Source organism: Schistocerca cancellata, chromosome 11 (assembly GCF_023864275.1).
Source record: "Schistocerca cancellata isolate TAMUIC-IGC-003103 chromosome 11, iqSchCanc2.1, whole genome shotgun sequence".
Classification (NCBI taxonomy): domain Eukaryota; kingdom Metazoa; phylum Arthropoda; class Insecta; order Orthoptera; family Acrididae; genus Schistocerca; species Schistocerca cancellata.
Window position 1 is genome coordinate 117,073,625 of NC_064636.1, and position 26,465 is coordinate 117,100,089.

General features: G+C 42.9%; 1 protein-coding gene across 1 annotated transcript in view; it reads left to right on the top strand.

Moving 5' to 3' along the window:
* The window catches only part of LOC126108298 (uncharacterized), a 535,066-nt gene that overhangs the window by 84,824 nt on the left and 423,777 nt on the right, over positions 1–26,465 (top strand). Inside the window, exon 5 of the mRNA XM_049913520.1 lies at positions 844–921. Within this exon, the coding sequence (XP_049769477.1) occupies positions 844–921 (78 nt within the window). The remainder of the gene's footprint in view (positions 1–843; positions 922–26,465) is intronic.

The window sequence follows — 26,465 nt, forward strand, 5'->3', positions numbered from 1 at the left end:
TTTTCTATTTATGACTTGTATTTACCTGACCAGAAGTCTTGTTTCTCCTGCCACCAATATTCACTAATTCCACTATATCTGATTTTAACGTATCCATTTTCCTTTTTAAATTGTCTAACCTAACTGCTGATTAAGGGATCTAACATTCCACCCGCCAGTTTTCTTTCTCCTGGTAACGATGTCCTGCTGAGTAGCTCCTGCCCAGAGATCAGAATGGGGAACTATTTTACCTCTGGAATATTTTACCCAAGATGAGACCATCATCATTTAACCATACAGTAAAGCTGCATGCCCTTGGGAAAAATTGCAGCTGTAGTTGCCTCTTGCTTTCAGCCGTTCGCAGTACCAGCACACGAAGGCCGTTTTGGTTGATGTTACAAGGCCAAATCAGTCAATAATCTAGATTGTTGCCCCTGCAACTACTCAAAAGGGTGCTAGCCCTCTTCAAGAACCCCACGTTTGTCTGGCCTCTCAACTGATACACCTCCATTTTGGTTACACCTACGGCATGGCTATCTGTACCGCTGAGGCACGCAAGCCTCCCCACCAACAGAAAGTTCCATCGTTCACTGCAACTACAAAAACTATATTCTAAGAGCTGAAAGTACGGTGACATTGGCTTACATATATTTTTTTTATGTTCCTGATATTTAACCAACTGTATCTGTACAATCAGACAGATCTAATACATGGAATATTTAATCTAAGTTAGTTCATGATCAATTGTTACTTTTGCTTTTGCCTCAGTACTTCAGTAACTCTAATTTATTTCTTTTTAAAGAAAATGTGGAGAAAAGACAACGATAACGAGAATGTAATTCATTATTTTTTCCAATGTTGCAGAGCGACAATTTCTTCAGACTACAGAGCAGTACAATTTTGAGAGAAAAGCTGTTGCGGTACCTTACTATGCTTACCAAGGCAAGTATCTGTCTTTTCTGTACTTAGTGGAACATGTTGTACGTTTTACATCTGATCTACTCTATTCCTCTTCTTATCATTATTATCAATACAGACTGGTTTACCAACGAGTAGAAGTTTGCTAATAAAACAAGTGACAATCACAAAGTAGATAGCTGTATTACAAACGACTAATGTACGTTAATGAAGACATACATTTCTGCTGTTTCAAATTTGTCTTATATCGATAGGAGTGATTTGATTTTATTATTTGATAAATCATCCAGTTCCTGTTTAACAAATAACTTGACTTGCGTCAGTGATTTTCCAATAAATGTGGGAGATAAGAAAAAAAGAAAGTATTTGAAGATAACATACTCACAATTAAGAGTGATGTGCCGCGTAATGTGAATGATTTGTCAAATTGTAAAAGGATGAGGTTTACGAAAAACTGTCACTCTCAACATAAACGTAACACACACACTTTTCCTGAGAACGTTTACAAGCAAAACTTTTTCATCACAAGACAATCTATCAATAATACCAAACACTTTACATCTTAAGACAGAAGAAGTTGACAGGCTTCTTCAAGTACAAATTTAAGCCTCACATATATATATAAGCGATGTTTCCCTTCTCTGTCATGTAGAACCACGTTTTGAGGAGATTCTGTATGTGCACAAAGGATATTCGTATCCCAGAAAAACATGATTAGGATTATCTGTTCTGACTTGACATACTTATGTAGGTCATTCCGAGCATATCTTGAAATTGTGACTAAATCATTCCTGTACATCCATTTCTACATGTGCCTAATGAGTAACAGTTAATTGTTATTATACAGGAATTGTAAAATTTAGCGAATATGATAGAGGGAAGAGCGTTACCCTCGAACATCACTTTCTCACTCACTGCACAGAAGTCCGGGTCTTTATTCTGTACACTTTCAATGGAGCTGAGAAATGCTTTTCTAATGTCAGATGAGAGGCCAGTGGCTTCTCTTCTTCATTCTGTAGAGGATATAACTGCAGGAGTATAGATACTTGCACTGTATTGTACTCCTAATAAATACACTGAAGCGCCAAAGAAATTGGTATACTTGCATAATATCGTGTAGGGCCCCCTGGAGCACAAAAGAGTGCCACCACACCATATGGAATGGACTTGACTAATGTCTGAAGTAGTGCTGGAGGGAACTGACTGCAGGGCTCTCCAAAAATCCGTAAGAGTACGAGGGGCTGGAGATCTCTTCTGAACAGCACGTTGCAAGGCGTCCCGGATATGCTCCATAATGTTCATGTCTGGGGAGTTTGGTGGCCAGAATAAAGTTCCTGGAGCCACTCGGTAGCAATTCTGGATGTGTAGGGTGTCGCATTGTCCTGCTGAAATTGGCCAAGTCCGAGGGAATGCACAATGGATATGAATGGATCCAGGTAATCACAACAGGATGCATACGCATGTGTCACCTGTCAGAGTCGTTTCTAGATGTATCAGGGGTCCCATATCACCCTAACTGCACATGTCCTACACCATTGCAAGACCTCCACCAGCTTGAACAGTCCACTGCTGTTATGCAGGGTCCATGGATTCGTGAGGTTGTCTCCATACCCATACACGTCCATCTGCTCCATAAAATTTGAAACGAGACACGTCTGACAAGGCAACATGCTTCCAGTCATCAACAGTACAGTACAGTCATCAAGGGTACACGATGACGTTTCGTCGAATGGTTCGCACACTGACGTTTACTGATAGCACAGCACTGAAATTTGCAGCAATCTACGGAAGGGTTGCACTTCTGTCATAAGTCTCGTTCTTGCAGGACCTTTTCGCGGAAGGCAGCGATATAGGAGATTTGATGTTTTACCAGATTCCTGATATCCACGGTACACACGTGAAATGGACGTACTGGAAAATCCCTCCTTCATCACTATCGCGAAGATGCTGTGTCCCACCACTTGTGCACCGACTATAACATCACACTGAAACTCACATAAATCTTAATAACCTGCCATGGTAGCAGCAGTATCCGAACTAACAACTGCTTCAGCCGCTTGTTCTCTTATATAGGTGTTTCCGACCGCAGCGCCGTATTCGATCTGTTTACATATCTTTGTATTTGAATACGCATGTCTATACCAGTTTCTTTGGCGCTTCGGTGTATATGGTACTGAAAACGTTTTTTATTTCGTTTTTTTGAACTAAGCGAACTAGGAAAATGTCAAGAGATTACCAGCATCTCTGGTTGAGGGTCAAGTTAACACAGTGACTTCTGTATAAATGCGATGCTGTGAGAAGTGGGCTTGGTTCTGTGACAGTCGCTGGACATGATGGTAGAAAATTCTGTATCTCAAACACTGCTGAATGTGGCTAATTGGCGAATATCTACACACACAACAAATATATTCTGGATCTTGTACTGAAGCTGTGTGCTGCACTCTTGAAACAAAATCTCATGTGTAACTTTCCCAGAAAAATAAAAAATCTACTTATCCCTGGAATATTTTTGTAAGCCATCGGTGAGTTTTGTCTTCGTGGTAATAGAAGTTTACCCCAATCTGTGATCCACAACTTCCCACAAATTCTTTAGTGGTTTCGTAACTGGACTACTCCGAGACCTTAACAAAGATTTTGTACAGTTGTCCACCAAAACTGACCGGTTAAGAAACAGAAGGAATTATAGTAGGTGAATATGGACTGGGGGAAAGGGATAAAAGAGTAAGCCACCGGGTAGAATTTTGTGCAGAGGATAATTTAATCATTTCTAACAAGTCGTTCGAGATTCATGAAAGAAGGCTGTATATGGGGAAGAGGCCTGGAAACACTCGAAGGTTTCAGATTTTTTACACAGGGTGGTCCATTGATACTGACCGGGCCCAATATCTCACGAAATAAGCGTCAAACGAAAAAACTACAAAGAACGAAATTGTCTAGTTTGAAGGGGGAAACCACATGGCGCTATGGTTGGCCCGCTAGATGGCGCTGCCATAGGTCAAACGGGTATCAACAGCGTTTTTTTGAACAGGAACTCCAATTTTTATTACATATTCGTGTAGTATGTAAAGAAATATGAATGTTTTAGTTGGACCACTTTTTTCGCTTTGTGATAGATGGCTCTGTAACACTCACAAACATATGGCTCACAATTTCAGACGAACAGTTGGTAACAGGTAGGTTTTTAAAAGTAAAATACAGAATGTAGGTAAGTTTGAACGTTTTATTTCGGTTGTTCCAATGTGATACATGTACCTTTGTGAACTTATGATTTCTGAGAACGCATGCTGTTACAGCGTGATTACCTGTAAATATTACATTAATGCAATAGATGTTCAAAATGATGTCCGTCACCCTCAATGCATTTGGCACTACGTGTAACGACATTTCTCTCAACAGCGAGTAGTTCGTCTTCCGTAATATTCGCACATGCATTGACAATGCGCTGACGCATGTTGTCAGGCGTTGTCGGTGAATCACGATAGCAAATATCCTTCAACTTTCCACACAGAAAGAAATCTGGGGACGTTGGATCCGGTGAACGGGCGGGGGGTATGGTGCTTCGACGATCAATCCACCTGTCACGAATTATGGTATTCAATGCCGCTACAACCGCACGCGAGCTATGTGCCGGACATCCATCATGTTGAGAAGTACATCGCCATTCTGTCATGCAGCGAAACATCTTGTAGTAACATCGGTAGAACAAAAAGGAAATCAGCATACATTGCACCATTTAGATTGCCATCGATAAAGTGAGGGCCAATTATCCTTCCTCCCATAATGCCGCACCATACATTAACCAGCCAAGGTCGCCACTTGTCGCAGCCATCGTGGATTTTCCGTTGCAGAATAGTGCATATTGTGCCGGTTTATGTTACCGCTGTTCCTGAATGCCGCTTCGTAGCTAAATAGAACGCGTGCAAAACATCAGTCATCGTCCCGTAATTTCTCTTGTGCCCAGAGGCACAACTGTACACGATGTTCAATGTCGTCGCCATGCAATTTCTGGTGCATAGAGATTCGGATGTAATCGATGTTGATGTAGCATTCTCAACACCGACGTCATTGAGGTTCCCCGATTCCCGCGCAATTTGTCTGCTACTGATGTGCGGATTAGCCGCGACAGCAGCTAAAACACCTACTTGGGCATCATCATTTGTTGCAGGTCGTGGTTGCGTTTCACATGTGGCTGAACACTTCCTGTTTCCTTAAATAACGTAACTATCCGGCGAACGGTCCGGACACTTGGATGATGTCGTCCAGGCTACCGAGCAGCATACATAGCACACGCCCGTTGGGCATTTTGATCACAATAGTCATATATGAACAAGATATCGATCTTTTCCGCAATTGGTAAACTGTCCATTTTAACACGGGTAATGTATCACCAAGCAAATACCGTCCGCACTGGCGGAATGTTACGTGATACCACGTACTTATACGTTTGTGACTATTACAGTGCCATCTATCACAAAGCGAAAAAAGTGGTCCAACTAAAACATTCATATTTCTTTACGTACAGCACGAATATGTAATAAAAATGGGGGTTACTGTTTAAAAAAACGCAGTTGATATCCGTTTGACCTATGGCAGCGCCATCTAGCGGGCCAACCATAGCGCCATCTGGTTTCCCCCTTCAAGATAGACGAGTTTCGTTCTTTGTAGTTTTTTTGTTTGATGCTTATTTTGTGAGATATTTGGCCTGGTCACTATCAATGGAACATACTGTATATTGGTAAGACAGAGATGTTGGATCCAGACTATTAATTTTAAGGCATTTCCAGGGGCAGCTGTGCACTCTGACCACAATTTACTGGTTATGAACTGTAGATTAAAGCTGAAGAAACTGCCAAAAGGTGGGAATTTAAAGAGAAGGGACCTGGATAAACTGAAACAGCCAAAGATTTACAGACTTTCTGAGGGAGCATTAGGGAACGATTGACAATAACAGGGGAAAGAAATACAGTAAAAGAGAAAAGAGTATCTTTAAGAGACGAAATAGTGAAAGCAGCAGGGGATCAAGTAGGTAAAAAGACGAGAGCTAGTAGAAATCCTTGCTAATGCAAGGGATATTGAATGTTATTGATGAAAGGAGAAAATATAAGGACCCAATAAATGAAGCAGGCGAAAGGGAATACAAACGTCTAAAAAATGAAACTGCAGGAACTGCAAAATTGCTAAGCGGGAATGCATAGCGGAGAAATGTAAGAATTTATAAGCATGTGTCACTAGGGGAAAATAGATGGCCCCTACTGAAAAATTAAAGAGACCTTTGGAGAAAAGGGAACCACCTGTACGAATATCAAGAGCTCACATCGAAGTTCAGAGAAAAGCAAAGATGGGAAAACTGAAAGTTGGAAACAGCATATAGGGAGTTTATACAAGGGAAATGTATTTGAGGGCAATGCTATAGAATGAAAGAGGACGTAGATGAGGATCAGATGGGAGATATCATACTGAGAGAATATTTGATAGGGCACTGAAAGACCTAAGTCGGTAAAAGTTCTTGGGAGTAGTCGACATTCAGTCAGAATCACTGATATCCTTACGAGAACCAACTATGACGAAACTCTTCCATCTGGCGTGCAAGATGTATAAGACAGGTGACATACACCACCCTTCAAGAAAAAATATAACAATTCCCGTTCCAAAGAAAGCAGGTGCTAACAGGTGTCAATACTAGCGAACAGATAGTTTAATAAGTCTTGACTGCAGAACACTAACACCTACTCTTTACAGAAGAATGGAAAAAGCATTAGATTCCGATGTCCATTTATAGCGTTTGAAGACTTGAGAAAGCTTTTGACAGTGTTGACTGGACTACACTCTTTGAGATGCTGCAGGTAAGAGGAGCAAAATACAGGGAGAGAAATTTCCAGAAGGAGATTTTCACTCTGCAGCGGAGTGTGCGCTGATATGAAACTTCCTGGCAGGGAGAGAAAGTCTGTTTACCAACCTGTACAGAAACCAGATGGAAGTTACAAGAGTAGAGACGCACGAAAGGGAAGCAGTGATTGAGAAGGGAGTGAGATAGGGTTGCAGCCGGTACCCAATGTTATTCTATGTGTACATTGATCATACAGTAAAGAAAACCATAGAAATATTTGGAGCAGACATTAAAGTCCAGGGAGAAGAAATAGTAAACTATGAAGCTTACAAATGACATTATAATTCTCTCAGAGACAGCAAAGGACTTTGAAGAGCAGAATGGACAGTGTCTTGAAAGGAGGATATCAGATAATATCAACAAAAGCAAACAAGGATAATGGAATGTAGTCGAACTGAAATACTTGATGCCGGAGGAATCACATTAGGAAACGAGACACTTACAGAACGATACACGTAAGGTAGCAGATGAATTCTGCTAGTTGAGCAGCAAAATGACTGATGATGGCCGAAGTAGATAGAATATAAAACGTAGGCTGGCAATGGTAAGAAAAGCATTTCTGAAGAAGAGAAATTTGTTAATACCGAACTTAGATTTAAGTGTTTGAAGCCTTTTCTGAAAGTATTTGGAGTGTAGCCATGTATGGGGTTGAAACATGGACGACAAACAGTATACACATAAAGAGAATAGAAGCTTTTCAAATGTGGTGCCTGAGAAGAATGCTGAAGATTAAATGGTAGATCATCTAAGTAATGGAAAGGTGCTGAATAGAACTGGGAAGGGAAAAAGAATACATTAGGCAGATTCAGAAGGATGTAGGTTGCAGTAGTTACTTGGAGATGAAGAGGCTTGCACAGGATACAGTAGCATGGAGAGCTGCCACAGACCAGTCTTTGGACTGAGGACAACAACAACAATTCAGCTTTAATATGTTGGTCGCCATCATGCTTTGAAAGCAAAGTCTTCACCAGGAAACCAGTCCTTGAACTTTTTACAGAAATTGATTGCTGTTGATTTATAGAAATGTCAACAGTATAAAGAGATCGTATACAAAGGGCGTACATTAGGTTCTACACTGAAATAAAAGCTGCATGTTTGATGAATTCAGCAAAAATAACAAAGAAAATATTTCCTGATTTCAGCGACATATGTCAACGAAAATTCCTTATCTATGGGACTTGTCATATGTTGGCTGCTTTCTTGATATCTGAAAGTCAAACAAGTATTAATGAAGTATTACGGTTGGCTAAAGAGAATTGAGTTTACAACTTCCAGATGGTAGCTTCAAAGAATGCTGGAACTCAGTCCTGTTTCACGTGATGTGTCCCAAAAGAAATATGTATTTTTATGAAAAACTATGTTTCAACAAATTTTGAGAAGATGCAGTATTCAGAATTTAAATGGTTCTTACCTTGATGTAGACACTCACAAATTGATTTTGAAGATCATCAGCCTTACTGGGTCTTTTCTCAGCCACTGCAGTTGTTAACTAGCTTTTTTTCTTGGCTGATGGTGTAGAAGTCTGCAGTAGTTTTCTGCAGGCATTGGAGATAAAAATGTGTACTCTGTAGAAGTCTTTAACATTCTTAAAGTCATGAATCTTAGCACACTTTGTGCCTTTGGCAACTCGGATATGTTTCCATTCAATTCTTTGACTGAATTGGCTTTTTGCCCACATCCTCCTTGTCGAGCAGAATGCTAATTTTGATCCCCATTTAATGTGTGTCTAATGTGGTTTACTCCTTTTTTCTCAGATTTTGTAGCCTTTTTGCTATTTGCCTGTGTAAATTCTGTTTCACTTGTTGTAAGATCTTTTCAAGTGTAACGTTTTTAGATGGAAGGTCACTCTGTCTGCCCGTAGCCTCAAAATAAGCAATAAAACAAACGAGAAAAAATATGTATGCACTATACTGATAAAACCGCTTTGAAGTTTCTGTGTAAAGGTGCAGCAGTATTGAAACTTACCTACATGGTCTTTTTTAATAATCGAAAATGATATAAGAAATTATTAAGAATGTACCAAAAACAGAAACATAAACAAATAAGCAGCTTATGCTGTGTTACCGACCCTGTTTTGCGGATAAGCGATAACTTTAGTACGCCTAGACTGTGTTACGAAAATTGCAGACTTCAAAATTTAATGTGTTACACAGGTTTGAAATTTTCTTAAAATTATAGTTACATTGCAGTTAATAACTTACGCTATTTCTTTACATGACTAAAACAGAGAATATAGAGATACAGTAAATAACTTAGAAGCCCTTGAAGACTGTTTGACAATACACACTTACAGCAATATTGTAATCAGTATATACGAAGACAAAAGCATGGAAATTCACATTATTAAGTTCCTCGTTCAAAAATTCTTAATGTTATGATCTGAAGGGCGTCAGAAACTACCAAATTGCACGTTTTAAAGTTCATTGACGTATCCATTGAGCCAATCTCGACTACGACAATACAATTTATGTATGAACAAGAAAATCTGATTTGAAGATATTACACATGATTCGGCGCCTAAATTCATACTTCGCGGAACGCAATTAAGAGTATGGCCGAGGGTACTTTCATTGTACTACATATTAGGTTTCTTCCCGTTTTACACGAATTTGGAGCATTGGAAAAGTACTCTTTGGAACCCTGTCCTTGGAAAACCTTTTGTTTGGAGCGCAATAAAAGGTCCTGTCGATTCTGCGATGGTCTTTGCTGCAGGTTTCTGGACCAACGATATGCAGTGGAGGACTTTAGGATTGCTCTTGTGCGGTCAACACACGGATAGGAAGTACTCGGGTAGCTGAGAACCTGGACAGCTCACAAGAATTTTTATTTTTAGGACGAGCCATCCGTCCTCAAAGTGGGGAGCCCACCCCCTATGATGGTTGGTTGGTTGGTTTGGGGAAGGAGACCAGACAGCGTGGTCATCGGTCTCATCGGATTAGGGAAGGATGGGGAAGGAAGTCGGCCGTGCCTTTTCATAGGAACCATCCCGGCATTTGCCTGGAGTGATTTAGGGAAATCACGGAAAACCTAAATCAGGATGGCCGGACGCGGGATTGAACCGTCGTCCTTCCGAATGCGAGTCCAGTGTCTTACCACTGCGCCACCTCGCTCGGTCCACCCCCTATGAGTGTGGCGACGAAAACTACAGAGAGTAATACAGGTGGGCACCGACTTACATTGAAATATTTATATTTCATATTGTCTAAGGAAAAAAAAAAGATTTCCGGTGAACAAATATTGCTACTGACAGGTGGTCATTACTATGAATAAAGGCGGGACTCTCCCCCATCGTTAATCGGCTATCTTATTTGGCGAAAACTGACCAGTAGTTCCTGTCAGCAGGGATGCTCTCACAATAAGCAGTTCACAATGTTACAGCCACTACTTTGCTATGCCGACTACAGAACAGATTGTTACTCACAGCCGTTGTGACTGTCCACTGGATTTCAGGCAGGCTTCCGAAATCAGTTCAAAGGTAGTAAATCAGTTAGAAGTAGAATTCTAGTATTTGTGCAATGGAAATACACTGAAGAGACAAAGAAACTGGCACGCCTGCCTAATATCGTGTAGGACCCTGGCGATCACGCAGAAGTGCCGCAACACCACGTGGCATGGACTCGACTCAGGTCTGAAGTAGTGCCGGAGGGAACTGACTCCATGAATACAGCATGGCTGTCCAAAAATCCGTACTAGGGTTGGAGGTCACTTCTGAACAGCACGTTGAAAGGCATCCCAGATATGCTTAGTAATTTAGTGGCCCAGCGAAAGCGTTTAAACTCAGAAGAGTGTTCCCGGAGCCACACTGCAGCAGTTCTTGACTTTCGAGTTCTCGCACTGTACTTCTGGATTTGCCCAAGTCTGTCGGAATGCAGAACGGACATGAATGGATGGAGGTGATCAGACTGGATGCTTACGCACGTGTCACCAGTCAGAGTCGTACCTAGGCGTATCATGGGCACCATATCACTCCAACTGCACACGCTCCACACCATTACGGAGCCTCCACCACCTCGAAGAGCCCCCTGCTGACATGCAGGGTCCACGGATGTGTGAATACTCGTGCACTCCATCCACCCCATACAGTTACACTCCTGGAAATGGAAAAAAGAACACATTGACACCGGTGTGTCAGACCCACCATACTTGCTCCGGACACTGCGAGAGGGCTGTACAAGCAATGATCACACGCACGGCACAGCGGACACACCAGGAACCGCGGTGTTGGCCGTCGAATGGCGCTAGCTGCGCAGCATTTGTGCACCGCCGCCGTCAGTGTCAGCCAGTTTGCCGTGGCATACGGAGCTCCATCGCAGTCTTTAACACTGGTAGCATGCCGCGACAGCGTGGACGTGAACCGTATGTGCAGTTGACGGACTTTGAGCGAGGGCGTATAGTGGGCATGCGGGAGGCCTGGTGGACGTACCGCCGAATTGCTCAACACGTGTGGCGTGAGGTCTCCACAGTACATCGATGTTGTCGCCAGTGGTCGACGGAAGGCGCACGTGCCCGTCGACCTGGGACCGGACCGCAGCGACGCACGGATGCACGCCAAGACCGTAGTATCCTACGCAGTGCCGTAGGGGACCACACCGCCACTTCCCAGCAAATTAGGGACACTGTTGCTGCTGGGGTATCGGCGAGAACCATTCGCAACCGTCATGAAGCTGGGCTACGGGGACCGTTAGGCCGTCTTCCGCTCACGCCCCAAGATCGTGCAGCCCGCCTCCAGTGGTGTCGCGACAGGCGTGAATGGAGGGACGAATGGAGACGTGTCGTCTTCAGCGATGAGAGTCGCTTCTGCCTTGGTGCCAATGATGGTCGTACGCGTGTTTGGCGCCGTGCAGGTGAGCGCCACAATCAGGACTACATACGACCGAGGCACACAGGGCCAACACCCGGCATCATGGTGTGGGGAGCGATCTCCTACACTGGCCGTACACCACTGGTGATCGTCGAGGGGACACTGAATAGTGCACGGTACATCCAAACCGTCATCGAACCCATCGTTCTACCATTCCTAGACCGGCAAGGGAACTTGCTGTTCCAACAGGACAATGCACGTCCGCATGTATCCCGTGCCACCCAACGTGCTCTAGAAGGTGTAAGTCAACTACCCTGGCCAGCAAGATCTCCGGATCTGTCCCCCATTGAGCATGTTTGGGACTGGATGAAGCGTCGTCTCACGCGTCCAGCACGAACGCTGGTCCAACTGAGGCGCCAGGTGGAAATGGCATGGCAAGCCGTTCCACAGGACTACATCCAGCATCTCTACGATCGTCTCCATGGGAGAATAGCAGCCTGCATTGCTGCGAAAGGTGGATATACACTGTACTAGTGCCGACATTGTGCATGCTCTGTTGCCTGTGTCTATGTGCCTGTGGTTCTGTCAGTGTGATCATGTGATGTATCTGACCCCAGGAGTGTGTCAATAAAGTTTCCCCTTGCTGGGACAATGAATTCACGGTGTTCTTATTTCAATTTCCAGGAGTGTATATACGACACTCGTCCGACCAGCCACCAACAGTCCAATGTCGGGGTTGACGGGCCCAGGCGAGATGTAAAGTATTGTGTCATGCAGTCATCAAGGGTACACGAGTGGGCCTTCAGCTCCATATCGATGATGTTTCGTTGAATGATTCGCACGCTGACACCTGTTGATGCCCCAGCACTGAATTCTGCAACAATTTGCAGAAGGGTTGTACTTCTGTCACGTAGAACGATTCTCTTCAGTCGTCGTTTGCCACATTCTTGCACGATCTTTTTCCGGCTGCAGGGATGTCAGAGATCTGATGTTTTACCGGATTCCTGATATTCATGGTACACTCGTGAAATGGTCACAAGGGAAAATGCCCCTTTCATCGCTATCTCGGAGATTCTGTGCTCCATCGCTCGTGCGCCGACTGTAACACCACGTTCAAACTCACTTGTGATAACCTGCCATTGTAGCAGTGATAACTGAGATAACGACAGCGCCTGGCACTTGTCGTCTCATACACGCGTTGCCGACTGTAACGCCGTATTCTGGCTGTTTACATATCTCTGTATTTGAATACTGATGGCTGTACCTGTTTCTTTGGCGCTTCAGTGTAATATTAGTGGTATGCTGTCTGACGCAGTCAATCGGTTAAAAGTCTAGGAGTAGCCTTGCGAGGAAATATGAGTGCAGACATGAGGTTATAAGTAGGGTAAGTGAATGGCTTACTACTATTTATTTGGTAAATTGTAGGTAAGTGTAGCTCATCTACATAGGAGATGACTAGTGCGAGCACTAGTGCGGCCAATTCTCGAGTCCTGCTGTGGTTTTTTGGGAAACCATCAGTTCAGATTAAAGGAAGACATCGAAGCAATTGAGAACTACGCTGCTATACGCGTTAGCATAAGGTTCAATTATCACGTGAGTAGTTCGGGTCAGCTTCGTGAACTAAAATGCGAATCCCTGGAGATAAGACGAGGTACATTTCGCGAACCACTATCGAGAAAAATTTACAGAACGGGCCCTTACGGCTGACTGCAGAACGATTCTTCTGCTGACATGGTACGTTTCGCTAAAGGGCAAGATACGAGAAATTTGTGCTCATACTGTGGCATATGGACGGTTGTTTCTGCCTCACTCAATTGCCAAGTTCAATAGGAAAGGAGATGACCAGTATTGGTTCAACGTACCATCGGCCACACGCTGTATGGTGGTCTCCAGATAATGTGTGTCGACGTCAAACTGTTGTGTAGCTTCCTTCCTTTATTTGTATCGATAATGTTCACCTGCAAGTTGATCGTTTGAGGATTTGTCATTCCTACCCGTGCTGAGAGGGTAAGCCTGGTCACGTGAGCTGTAAAACCTTCCCTGATGGTAGCCTGCTAGACGGCAGGCTGGCAGCACGGTGAAGCTCCATTCGTGTAGACGGCGGCTCAGATCCCCCTGCCGGACGTTCCATTTTTAGTTTCTCCAGGATTTCCCTAAAGTCGCTGTAGGGTCAAATCTTTGTCGCAGAAGCAACGAAAAAAGCATGCCAAATGAGAACGCAAAATCCCCAAGATTGGCAAAGTTTTACAGAAGTTCGAAATATGGCGCGTACTTCAATGCGAGGTGCTTTTAATAATTTCCACAACTGAAGTCTGTCTCGAAATCTAGTAGAAAACCTAAAGAGATTCTGGTCATACATAAAGCACTCTAGTGGCAAGACACAATAAATACCTTCGCTGCGCGATAAAAACGGTGAGGTCACTGATGACAGTGCCACTAAAGCAGAGTTATTAAACACGGTTTTCCGAAACTCCTTCACCAAAGAAGACGAAGTAAATACTCCTGAATTCCAATCAAGAACAACTGGCAAGATGAGAACCATAGAAGTAGATATCATCGGTGTAACAAAGCAGCTTAAATCACTTAAAAAGGGCAAGGCCTCCGGTCCAGTCAGGTTTCTCTCACAGTACGCTGATAAAAGAGCTCCATATTTAGCAGCTATATACAATCACTCGCTCACAGAAAGATACGTACCTGAAGACTGGAAAATTGCTCACGTCACACCAATACCCACAAAGGGAAGGAGGAGTAATCCGCTGAATTACAGGCCTATATCACTAACGTCGATCTGCAGTAGGCATTTAGAACATATACTGTATTGGAACATTATGAAGTTCCTCGAAGAAAAAGATTTATTAACACATAGTCAATACAGATTCACAAAATATGGTTCTTGTGAAAAGAAACTAGCTCCTTATACTCATGAAGTAATAAGTGCTATCGACAGGGAATGTCAAATTGATTCTATATTTTTATATTTCCAGAAGGCTTTCGACACTGTTCCCCACAAGAGTCTTCTAACCAAACTGCGTGCCTATGGAGTAACGCCTCAGTTGTGCCACTGGATTCGTGGTTTCCTGTCAGAAAGGTCACAGTCATCGAGTAAAGCAGAAGTAATATCCCGCGTTCCCCAAGGAAGTGTTATAGGCCCTCTATTGTTCCTGATCTATATTAACGACACAGGAGACAATCTGAGTAGCTCTCTTAGATTGTTTGCAGATGAATCTATTTACCGTCTTGTAAAGTCATCAGATGATCAAAACGACTTCCAAATGATTTAGATAAGATATCTGTATCGTGCGAAAAGTGGCAATTGAAACTGAATAAGGAAAAGTGCGAAGTTATTCACATGACTACTAAAAGAAATCAGCTAAATTTCGATTATGCGATAAGTCACACAAATCTGAAGGCTGTAAATTATACTAAATACTTAGGGATTACAATTACAAATAACCTAAATTGAAACTATCACATAGATAATATTGTAGGTAGAGCAAACCGAAGACTGCGATTCATTGGCAGAACACTTAGAAGGTGCAACCGGTCTACCAAAGAGACTGCTCACACTATGCTTGTCCGCCCCATTCTGGAGTACTGCTGTGCGGTGTGGGATCCGCATAAGGTGGGACTGACGGATGACATCGAAAAAGTACAAAGAAGGGTAGCTCCTTTTGTATTATCGCGAAATAGGGGAGATAGTGTCACAGACATGATATGCGAATTGGAGTGACAATGATTAAAACAAACGCGTTTTTGAAACTTCGTGGCAGATTAAAACTGTGTGCCGGACCGAGACACAAACTCGGGACCTATGCCTTTCGCGGGCAAGTGCTCTACCAACTGAGCTCCCCAAGCACGACTCACGCCCCGTCCTCACAGCTTTACTTCTGCCAGTACCTCGTCTCCTACCTACCAAACTTTACAGGAGAGCTTTACAGTGCACACTCCGCTGCAGAGTGAAAATCTCATTCTAAAGGCGTTTTTCGTTGCGACAGGATCTTCTCATGAAATTTCAGTCACCAGTTTTCTCCTCCTATTGCGAAAACATTCTGTTGGCACACACCTACATAGGGAAAAATGATCATCACGATAAAATTAGAGGAATCAGAGCTTGCACGGAAAAATTTAAGTGGTCCTTTTCCCCGCGTGCCGTTCGAGAATGGAACGGTAGAGAGACAAATATTTGGGCGTAACATTGGAGAGCGATAGGATGTGGGCCAAGCATGTAATGACAGGTTTGGGGAAGGAGGATCGTCGTCTTCGGTTCATTTGCAAAATTTTGGGAAGATGTGGTTCATCCGTAAAGGAGACCGCTTATAGAACACAAATACGACCTATTCCTGAGTACTGCTGAGCGTTTGGGATCCTTATCAGGTTGGATTGACGTAGGACACAGAAGCAATTCAGAGGCGGGCATCTAGATTTCTTACTGGTAGGTTTGATCATCAGGCGAGTGTTACGGAAATGCTTCAGGAAATCGGGTGGGAGTCTCTGGAGGAATCGCTACTGAGGAAATTTAGAGAAACAGCATCTGAGGCTGACTGCAGAACAGTTTTACTGCGACCAACGTATATTTCGCCGAAAGACCACAAAGATAAGGTAAGAGAGATTACAACTCGTACAGAGGCATATAGGCAGTCATTTTTCCCTCGTTCTGTTTGGGAGTGGAACAGGGAGAGAAGATGCCAGTTGTGGTACAAGGTATCCTCCGCCACGCACCGTATGGTGGATTGTAGATGTATGCATGTAGATGTATGTATGTAGATGTAGATGTAGGTGGTTCATTGAACCATCTGCCAGACACTATATTGTCAATAGCAGAGTAATCACTTAGATGTAGATGTAGATGTAGGGAGGTACGGCCGATTTCGTTCCTCTTCCTTTCATAATCCGAGCTTGCGCTCCATCTCTAATGAGCTCCCTGTTGACAGGACGTTAAACTCTGATATTGCTTCTTTCTTAAGGTTCTGCAGCTCAGTCGGTAGAAATCTAGACCCTTGTACGGTCACTTTGTCCGTCCCTCTATCTTCCTGCCTGCCGCTTAACAACCCTTTTTCTCTGGAATAGGTAGACGTATCGAGTCTCTCCATGGTGTAAAAGATTTAAGCTTCTACAATGCACCGTCAAAGCAATTCGTAGAGGCATGCCTATTCAAATACAGAGGTACGTAAAGAGCCAGAACACTGCCCTGCGGTCGGGAACGTCTATCTAAGACAACAAGTGTCGGGCGCAGATTCGTTACTGCTGCTACAATGGCAGGTTATCAAGATTTAAGTTAGTTTGGACGTCGGTTTGCAGTAGGGTTTAGGAGCATATACTGTATTCCAACGTTATGAATCACCTCGAAGGGAACGATCTATTGATACATAATCAGCATGGTTTCAGAAAACATCGTTCTTGTGCAACGCAGCTAACTCTTTATTCGCACGAAGTAATGGCCGCTATCGACAGGGGATCTCAAGTTGATTCCGTATTTCTAGATTTCCGGAAAGCTTTTGACACCGTTCCTCACAAGCGACTTCTAATCAAGCTGCGGGCCTATGGGGTATCGTCTCTGTTGTGCTACTGGATTCGTGATTTCCTGTCAGGAAGGTCGCAGTTCGTAGTAATGGGCGGCAAATCATAGAGTAAAACTGAAATGATATCAGGTGTTCCCCAGGGAAGCGTCCTGGGACCTCTGCTGTTCCTGATCTATATAAATGATCTGGATGACAATCTGAGCAGTTCTCTTAGGTTGTTCGCAGATGACGCTGTAATTTACCGTCTAGTAAGGTCATCCGAAGACCAATATCAGTTGCAAAGTGATTTAGGAAAGATTGCTGTATGGTGTGGCAGGTGGCAGTTGACGCTGAATAACGAAAAGTGTGAGGTGATCCACATGAGTTCCAAAAAAAAATCCGTTGGAAATCGATTACTCGATAAATAGTACAATTCTCGAGGCTGTAAATTCAACTAGGTACCTGGGTGTTAAAATTACAAACAACTTCAGTTGGAAAGACCACATAGATAATATTGTGGGGAAGGCGAGCCAAAGGTTGCGTTTCATTGGCAGGACACTTAAAAGATGCAACAAGTCCACAGCTTGCACTACACTCGTTCGTCCTCTGTTGTAATACTGCTGCGCGGTGTGGGACCATTACCAGGTGGAATTGACGGAGGACATCGAAAGGGTGCAAAATAGGGCAGCTCGTTTTGTATTATCACGTAATAGGGGAGAGAGTGTGGCAGATATGATACGCGAGTTGGGATGGAAGTCATTAAAGCAAAGACGTTTTTCGTCGCGGCGAGATCTATTTACGGAATTTTAATCACCAACTTTCTCTTCCGAATGCAAAAATATTTTGTTGAGCCCAACTTACATAGGTAGGAATGATCATCAAAATAAAATAAGAGAAATCCGAGCTCGAAGAGAAAGATTTAGGATTTCGTTTTTCCCACGCGCTGTTCGGGAGTGGAATGGTAGATTGATAGTATGATTATGGTTCGATGAACCCTCTGCCAAGCACTTAAATATGAATTGCAGAGTAATCATGTAGATGTATATGTAGATGTAGATATTGTTATATGCGGCTCAACAGCGATGGGATTCATCTCCGACGTAACGATGGAGTGGGGATTTTCCCGTACGACCATTTCACGAGTGTACTGTCAATATCAGGTATCGGCTAAAACATCAGATCTCCGACATCGCAGCGGCTTGAAAAAGATACTACAAGTGAGGGACCAACGCCGACTGAAGAGAATTGTTCTACGTGACGAAAGTGCAAGCCTTCCGCAAACTGGTGCAGATTTCAGTGCTGGTCCATCAACACGCGACAGTGTGCGAACCATTCGACGAAACATCACCGATATGGGCTTTCGGAGCCGAAGGTCCACTCGTGTATCGTCGGTGACTGCACGACACAGAGCTGGGCCCGTCAACACCGACATCGGATTGTTGATGACTGGAAATGTGTTGTCTGGTCGGACGAATCTCGTTTCAAATTGTATCGAGCGCATGGCCGTGTATGAATTTGGAGATAATCTCACGGCTCCATAGACCCTGCGTATCAGCAGGGAACTGTTCAAGCTGGCGGAGGCTGTTATTGTGTGGGGCGTTCTGGCGTTGGGAACTTGCTTATACCGTATAAGAAATAGTAGTAAATAAAAACAGTGATGCTGTCACTCTTTGTTGGTAATATTTACTGGCAAAATGCAACCTAACACCAGATTGCGTACTTACGGCTATCCTATGTGCTGGTTTTTCAGTACGACTTGAAAAGAGAGAGAGATTATTAATTGATCACCGATGCGTCAGTTCTCGATTGTGTTCAGGAGACGTACGGTGTGATTACGCGAATAATTGATCTTTTGACCCGGATTGCCTTCACGCAATCAGAATCTTCGATGAAAATGCCTAAGGGGCCTATTTGAACATAAAAATGGAAATGAAAGCACATTAGTGGAATTTCGTAAGAGAAAGATTAACAGATCGGAAGTTGAACACATTAGCGGTCTCCCAGATAAAATCGAGACACCGCGATAAAGAGCGAACCTGTAACAAAGCTCGTACACAATTTGAACATGATTTTTGGTTAGTGAAAGAAAAGATTAAGAAGAAAATTACTGCATCGTAAAATCTTAATACATTTTGAACAAATTGACTTTAAACTTCTACACATTGACAAATACACAATAAACGCATGACTTACATCTGATATTACTTTTGTAAATCACACAGTCCAATAATCGCTGCTTTGTCAGTCCGTTCCTTCTTAAAAATTAAATGTCCTTGCGTGTGCGTAAGTACATTGTATCCACACCCGAGTTACCGGAATGTTTGTTCGTCGTTTCACATAGTTTTTACACAAAATGAAAATATAACTTGTAGCAATGCTATGTAGTGCGTCTTAAACGTCGGTGACCAAAAATACAAGTGATAATGAAATCTCTAGAATATTTCTTAACAAAAGATAGATTGATCTTTCTTCTGTTTCGCAGCTTCTTGCTATCAAGAGCTACGGCAATGATTATAAATATCTGCCCCCAGCGGGTTATAGTGTATAGCGCTTTTTGGTATAGGCGCACATTATAAAAATATTTCGTCTCTGCTTTCGCGCTGTGATGCTTAGCATCTTTACAAACTACAGCTCGTTGGCTGTCCTTTTCTTTAATCACAAATATCCCACATGCAAAGTAGCTGAAATCCAATAATATTACAGCGTGTGCAGTTCGAATGGTATGGGACTCCTGATAAGTCTAGATACGACTCCGACAGGTGACACGTACATAAATATCCTGTCTCATCACGTGCATTCATCCATGTCCATTGCGAATTCCGACGTAGTTGGGCAACTCCAGCAGGACAACGCGACACCTCATACGCCCAGAATTCCTACAGAGTGGCTGCAGGGACACTCTGAGCGCGTGAAGCTGGAGTGACGTGGGGCGTTTGATATGTCTAGATACGACTCTGACAGGTGACACGTACGTAAGGATCCTGTGTGATCACCAGCATCCATTCATGTCCATTGTGCATTCGGACTGACTTGGGCATTTCCAGCAGGACGATGCGACACCCCACAGGTTCAGAATTGCTCCAGAGTGGCTCCAGGAACACTCCTCTGAGTTTGAGCACTTCCGATGACAACCAAACTCCTCAGACACGAACATTATTGAGCATATCTGCGATACCTTGCGACGTGCTGTTCAGAGAAGATATCCACCCCCTCAGACTCTTACGGATTTGTGGACCGCCCTGCAGGAATCATGGTGCAGTTCCCTTTAGCACTACTTCAGACATTAGTTAAGTCCATGCCACGTTGTGTAGCGGCACTTCTTTGTGCTCGCAGGGGCAGGTATACAAGTTTCTTTGGCTGTTCAGTGTTGTTGTTGTTGTTGTTGTGGTCTTCAGTCCTGAGACTGGTTTGATGCGGCTCTCCATGCTACTCTATCCTGTGCAAGTTTCTTCATCTCCCAGTACCTACTGCAACCTACATCCTTCTGAATCTGCTTAGTGTATTCATCTCTTGGTCTCCCCCTACGATTTTTACCCTCCACGCTGTCCTCCAATACTAAATTGGTGATCCCTTGATGCCTCAGAACATGTCCTATCAACCGATCCCTTCTTCTGGTCAAGTTGTGCCACAAACTTCTCTTCTCCCCAATCCTATTCAATACTTCCTCATTAGTTATGTGATCTACCCATCTAATCTTCAGCATTCTTCTGTAGCACCACATTTCGAAAGCTTCTATTCTCTTCTTGTCCAAACTATTTACCGTCCATGTTTCACTTCCATACATGGCTATACTACATACAAATACTTTCAGAAATGACTTCCTGACACTTAAATCTATACTCGATGTTAAGAAATTTCTCTTCTTCAGAAACGCTTTCCTTGCCATTGCCAGTCTACATTTTATATCCTCTCTACTTCGACCATCATCAGTTATTTTGCTCCCCAAATAGCAAAACCCCTTTACTACTGTAAGTCTCTCATTTCCTAACGTAATTCTCTCAGCATCACCCGACTTAATTCGACTACATTCCATTATCCTAGTTTTGCTTTTGTTGATGTTCATCTTATATCCTCCTTTCAAGCCACTATCCATTCCGTTCAAGTGCTCTTCCAAGTCCTTTGCTGTGTCTGACAGAATTACAATGTCATCGGCGAACCTCAAAGTTTTTATTTCTTCTCCATGGATTTTAATGCCTACTCCGAATTTTTCTTTTGTTTCCTTTACTGCTTGCTCAATATACAGATTGAATAACATCGGGGAGAGGCTACAACCCTGTCTTACTCCCTTCCCAACCACTGCTTCTCTTTCATGTCCCTCGACTCTTATAACTGCCATCTGGTTTCTGTACAAATTGTAAATAGCCTTTCACTCCCTGTATTTTACCCCTGCCACCTTTAGAATTCGAAAGAGAGTATTCCAGTCAACATTGTCAAAAGCCTTCTCCAAGTCTACAAATGCTAGAAACGTAGGTTTGCCTTTCGTTAATCTTTCTTCTAAGATAAGTCGTAAGGTCAGTATTGCCTCACGTGTTCCCATTTTTCTACGGAATCCAAACTGATCTTCCCCGAGGTCGGCTTCTACTAGTTTTTTCATTCGTTTGTAAAGAATTCGTGTTAGTATTTTGCAGCTGTGGCTTATTAAACTGATTGTTCGGTAATTTTCACATCTGTCTACACCCGCTTTCTTTGGGATTGGAATTATTATATTCTTCCTGAAGTCTGAGGGTACCTCGCCTATTTCATACATCTTGCTCATCAGATAGTAGAGTTTTGTCAGGACTGGCTCTCCCAAGGCCGTCAGTAGTTCCAATGGAATGTTGTCTACTCCGGGGGCCTTGTTTCGACTCAGGTCTTTCAGTGCTCTGTCAAACTCTTCACGCAGTATCGTATCTCCCATTTCATCTTCATCTACATCCTCTTCCATTTCCATAATATTGTCCTTAAGTACATCACCCTTGTATAGACCCTCTATATACTCCTTCCACCTTTCTGCTTTCCCTTCTTTGCTTAGAACTGGGTTTCCATCTGAGCTTTTGATGTTCATACAAGTGGTTCTCTTATCTCCAAATGTCTCTTTAATTTTCCTGTAGGCAGTATCTATCTTACCTCTAGTAAGGTAAGCCTCTACATCCTTACATTTGTCCTCTAGCCATCCCTGCTTAGCCATTTTGCACTTCCTGTCGATCTCATTTTTGAGACGTTTGTATTCCTTTCTTTTCAGTGTAAGTCAGTTAAATCCAAAGGTACGGCCATCTATGTCACAATTGAAAATACTCTCTCATCAAAACCTATAAGGAACTTCCAGTTGACCTAGAATCATAAAATTTGGCAACAATTAAGAGTTCACAGTAGAAGTAAGGGGAAAAAATTGAAAATGTTAATGTGCAATTCTATCACACGAAAAAAGTATTTTTTTTCATTTCTTTACCGTCTGTCTGTCTGTTAAGATTCCTTTTCCTTAGGAATAAGCAGATCTATGAAGTTGAAATGTATGCCACGTACTAAGGTCAACGGTTTCTTTGAAATGTAAAATAATGAAGCTTTAAAGTCAATGCATTCAAATTATGAGGCCATTTATCTGCCAGATGTATACATATGGCCAGTATCGTTACCGATAAAGGGCTAAAATTGTCGAAATTCTAGATTCTGGGGATGAATAAACTACCTATGTACACAATTAAGTTCGTACAGAATGGTCAGTGCTCGAGTCCTACTGGTCAGTTTCGACTGAAGCACTCTGACGAGACTGAACATTTTGCAACTTTCTGACATTTATAGAACACCAGGGATTTAGGGAAAACAGTGTGTCGCAAAACTAGGGCTGCTGAACATTACCACTACAGAGCAAGGCTAAAGTGGAATACCACCATAGCACTAACTCAGATAAAATAAAAAATAAAAATAAATAAACTTTATTGATTGGGTATGTTATTAAATACATATTAAATAACATCATAATTCAACACAACGTTTGTACTCTCACATCTAAGCTATATACTATATCTTTTATTTTATTTAACTTGGTCTGATTAGACCCATCAGGCCCTCTTTCACATCGGACCAGGGTTTCACAAATACAGTGCCTTTCTGACATCATAGTTACCAAGAAATAACACTTTCAATATGAGAGGTGGTCTGAGTGTCTGAAGTGGAAAGGCTGAATAAATTACGCTACCTGTGAACTAATAAAAGTACTGTCAGTACTTGTAATACTGCAGCTGCTGCGACCAACAGTGATAATAGTAGTAACAATAATAATGACAATGACAGTAATGATAGTGGTAGGTATAAGAAGAATTTTTAGGTGTATGAAGTAGACGTTTTCTGATACAAAGAGTTCTGGGTTAAGGAGATTTAAGGCGACTGCACCGGCTAAGAATACTGCGAATTGGGGTACGTAAGGGGGCAATGGTAATCCTTGTTGTTGTTTGAGTCGATATGTCAGTAATGTCGACTGAAGCTGGAGTTGTTACTCAGTTCTCTAATATAATGGGGGAAGTCAATCCAAAGCCGAGTTGCTGCTACTGAGGAGGATTCGAGAACGTGGGTGAACGATGGAGTGGGACGGAAGGGATTTTGCTCTGTTGGGAACGGGTGTTTCTGCCGTGTTGTTCAGAAAAGGGGATTAAGATGGAGGAGAAACAAGGGAGAACAGCGTACGTTCATTAGACAGTAGAGAGGACAGAGCGTACGGAAATTTCTGCGCTTCTCTGCACGCAGCCAAGGAAATTGTGCATATAATGTGGAAATATGACCAAAGAGTCGATCGTCTTCAATAGAATGAACACAAGCACTCATAACCAGTTCCAGCGGCCACGAGATTTCTTGACAAAGACCTTGTAGGATAACATGGCTGTTATCAATAAGTGAAGTATAACAGTTTCTACAAGTTTCTTTTTCGCATTAAGAGGAAAGAGTTTCTTATGCTTGGAGAGGTGCTGACGTCTTCTTTCACATGGTATGTCCAGTTTAGATTTTCATCTATTATTACCCCTAGACTCTTGCTGAAGGAAATAAGTTGATATTTGCCACATTTAGGGTTAAAGATGCTACCTATTCCCGAGATTTCAGGCTGATGAACCTAGAATGACTAACCAGCGCTGCTTGGGTTTTTGGATGAGTTGAGACTTAACGCTATATCCAGCACCCATTTTCGTGGTGCGCACAGGTTGATACTAAAATTCCTGTCTTCAGGTTTATTGGTTTTGCACTAATATACCATTGGAGGTCACCACAGTGGGACACTGTAGGACAAAAGTGAGGACACATCATTTATGCACAATGAAAAGAGTAAAGGACCTAACACCAAACCGTGGGGGGCACCTGATAGTACCTGCCTCGGTTATGAATTTATTGTCCTGGGCATGTCGGATTGCTGACGAGCGTCAGACATGAGCAAAACTATGGCAATGCCCTTGGCGAGGAATTTAGGCTGCTCAGCTCGACAAGCGAAATGTAATAGTCGGCAGTGTGCAAGTTTTTGCTGAAGTCTAAGAAGCACATCACAGCTGCCTCTTGTTCATCCATGGCAAGCTTCAGCTCAGCTGTTGTATTAAGGCAGGTGTGCTGCAGCGTTTTTGGAGGCCTGATTGTCATTGGTCTTGTAAGTTGTCTGCAGTTAAACAGTTTGTTAGCCGGTCGCGGGCGATAAATTCGAACACCTTTGACAGTGCAGGAATGATGCAAGTACGTTTTATTCAGAAGTTACTGTATCAGAATCTTTTTTAGGTAACGGCTTAACTAGTTCCTGTTTCCAGGCCTGAGGGAAACCACTTTTGGTTAAGGAGTGGTTGAAGATACCTATTATAATGGGCAGCAGATGTCCAATAATAAGTTTCATCATTTGGACTGCGACGCCATCGTATCCAGTAGGTGCTGATCTGATACTCACGACGACCTTTTCTTACGGTGTTTCTTTGCTACTGATACAATTTTTCGTGGCCACAGTCGTTTGCCTGGATGAAATAGTCAACGACTCTTTGGTTCGTCTGTGGTTCAGCTACCACTATAGGTAATGTAAAGTGCTGTTCAGTTTGCTGGGCCAAGGCTGCAAGTGTTACTTTGCACATACCGAGACCACGCAGGTTTTCTCGTAAGACAGCTGGTCTAATGCTGTTTTCGGTTAATGTTAATGTACTGGGATGTCTTAAGTTTTGTATGTCTCACAGCTTGACTGACTCTGTTCCCCTTCTATTGTAAGTAATACGAGTTTCAGGCTTGGCTGCAGTTCATACGACCGACGTGCAGCCGTCTCTTTGTGGTAAGAGTTTACTGTGCCTTCTCCATAATGCTGTCCGTAAAATTTCACATTGTGTGTGTGCGTGAGCTAGCACAGTACGATATCTTAACCCCAAAAAGACGACACATTGCGAGGGAGGCACCACACACATGCAAACAGCACACAAAACACTTCTGTAAATATTTTCACTTGACAATGAGAACTAATTCTCGAAACGCATTGTTCTACGCACGAAAAAATACGTACCCGATGTATTGTTTCATTATTGAAATGAAGAACATTCGAGCTACGCGAAGACAGCAGAAGTATACACTAGCGTTACTGGTGGTCAGATGACGAAACACGCCCAAAAAAGTGTTCGAGTAAGACAGGAGAAACTCGTTAAACAGAACTAGAAGAATCTGTGTGCAACAGTGCTGAAAGTCAGATTAACGGGAGCCCACCCAGATAGGCGCGTGGTCTTACGCGCTGCTTCCCGAGTGGGCCAGCGTGTGGAGGGTTTCTAAACCCTAGTCGGTGTCGTGAATGTTTTATGAAATAGTTTTGGCTCAGAAATGGGCGCTTCGGCCAAAATGTGGTGCAAGTTTACGAACTGTTGTCGACCCCTGATCACCATTATGGTTATTTTGACACTACATCATTGGACCACCCAGTAACGCAGTTGATATCCGTTTGACCTATGGCAGCGTCATCTAGTGGGCCAATGATAGCCCCATCTGTTTTCCCCCTTCAAGCTAGACAAGTTTCATCTCGGTCGTTCTTTGTAGTTTTTTCGTTTGACGCTTATTTCGTGAGATATTTGGTCCAGTCACGGTCAATGGACCACCCTGTATATGTATATTCCTTACTGTCACTTCTTGTTAATAGTATTAGCTTCTTATCAAGAATAAAGAGCTTTCACTCAGCAGAAATCAAACCTGCGTTTGGATCGAACTTCCTTATCTCTTGTGCAGAAAGGTGTGCAATATACTGCTGCATGCACTTTCAATACGCTACCAGATTCAAAATTCTTAGCAGCAATCCAAGCGCTTTCAAATCGAAACTGAAGAGTTTACTCATGGGTCACTCCTTCTATTCTGTCGAGGAGTTCCTTGAAAAATGAAGCTGATTCAGGTTGTGTTGTTGATTGCGTTTACTTAAACT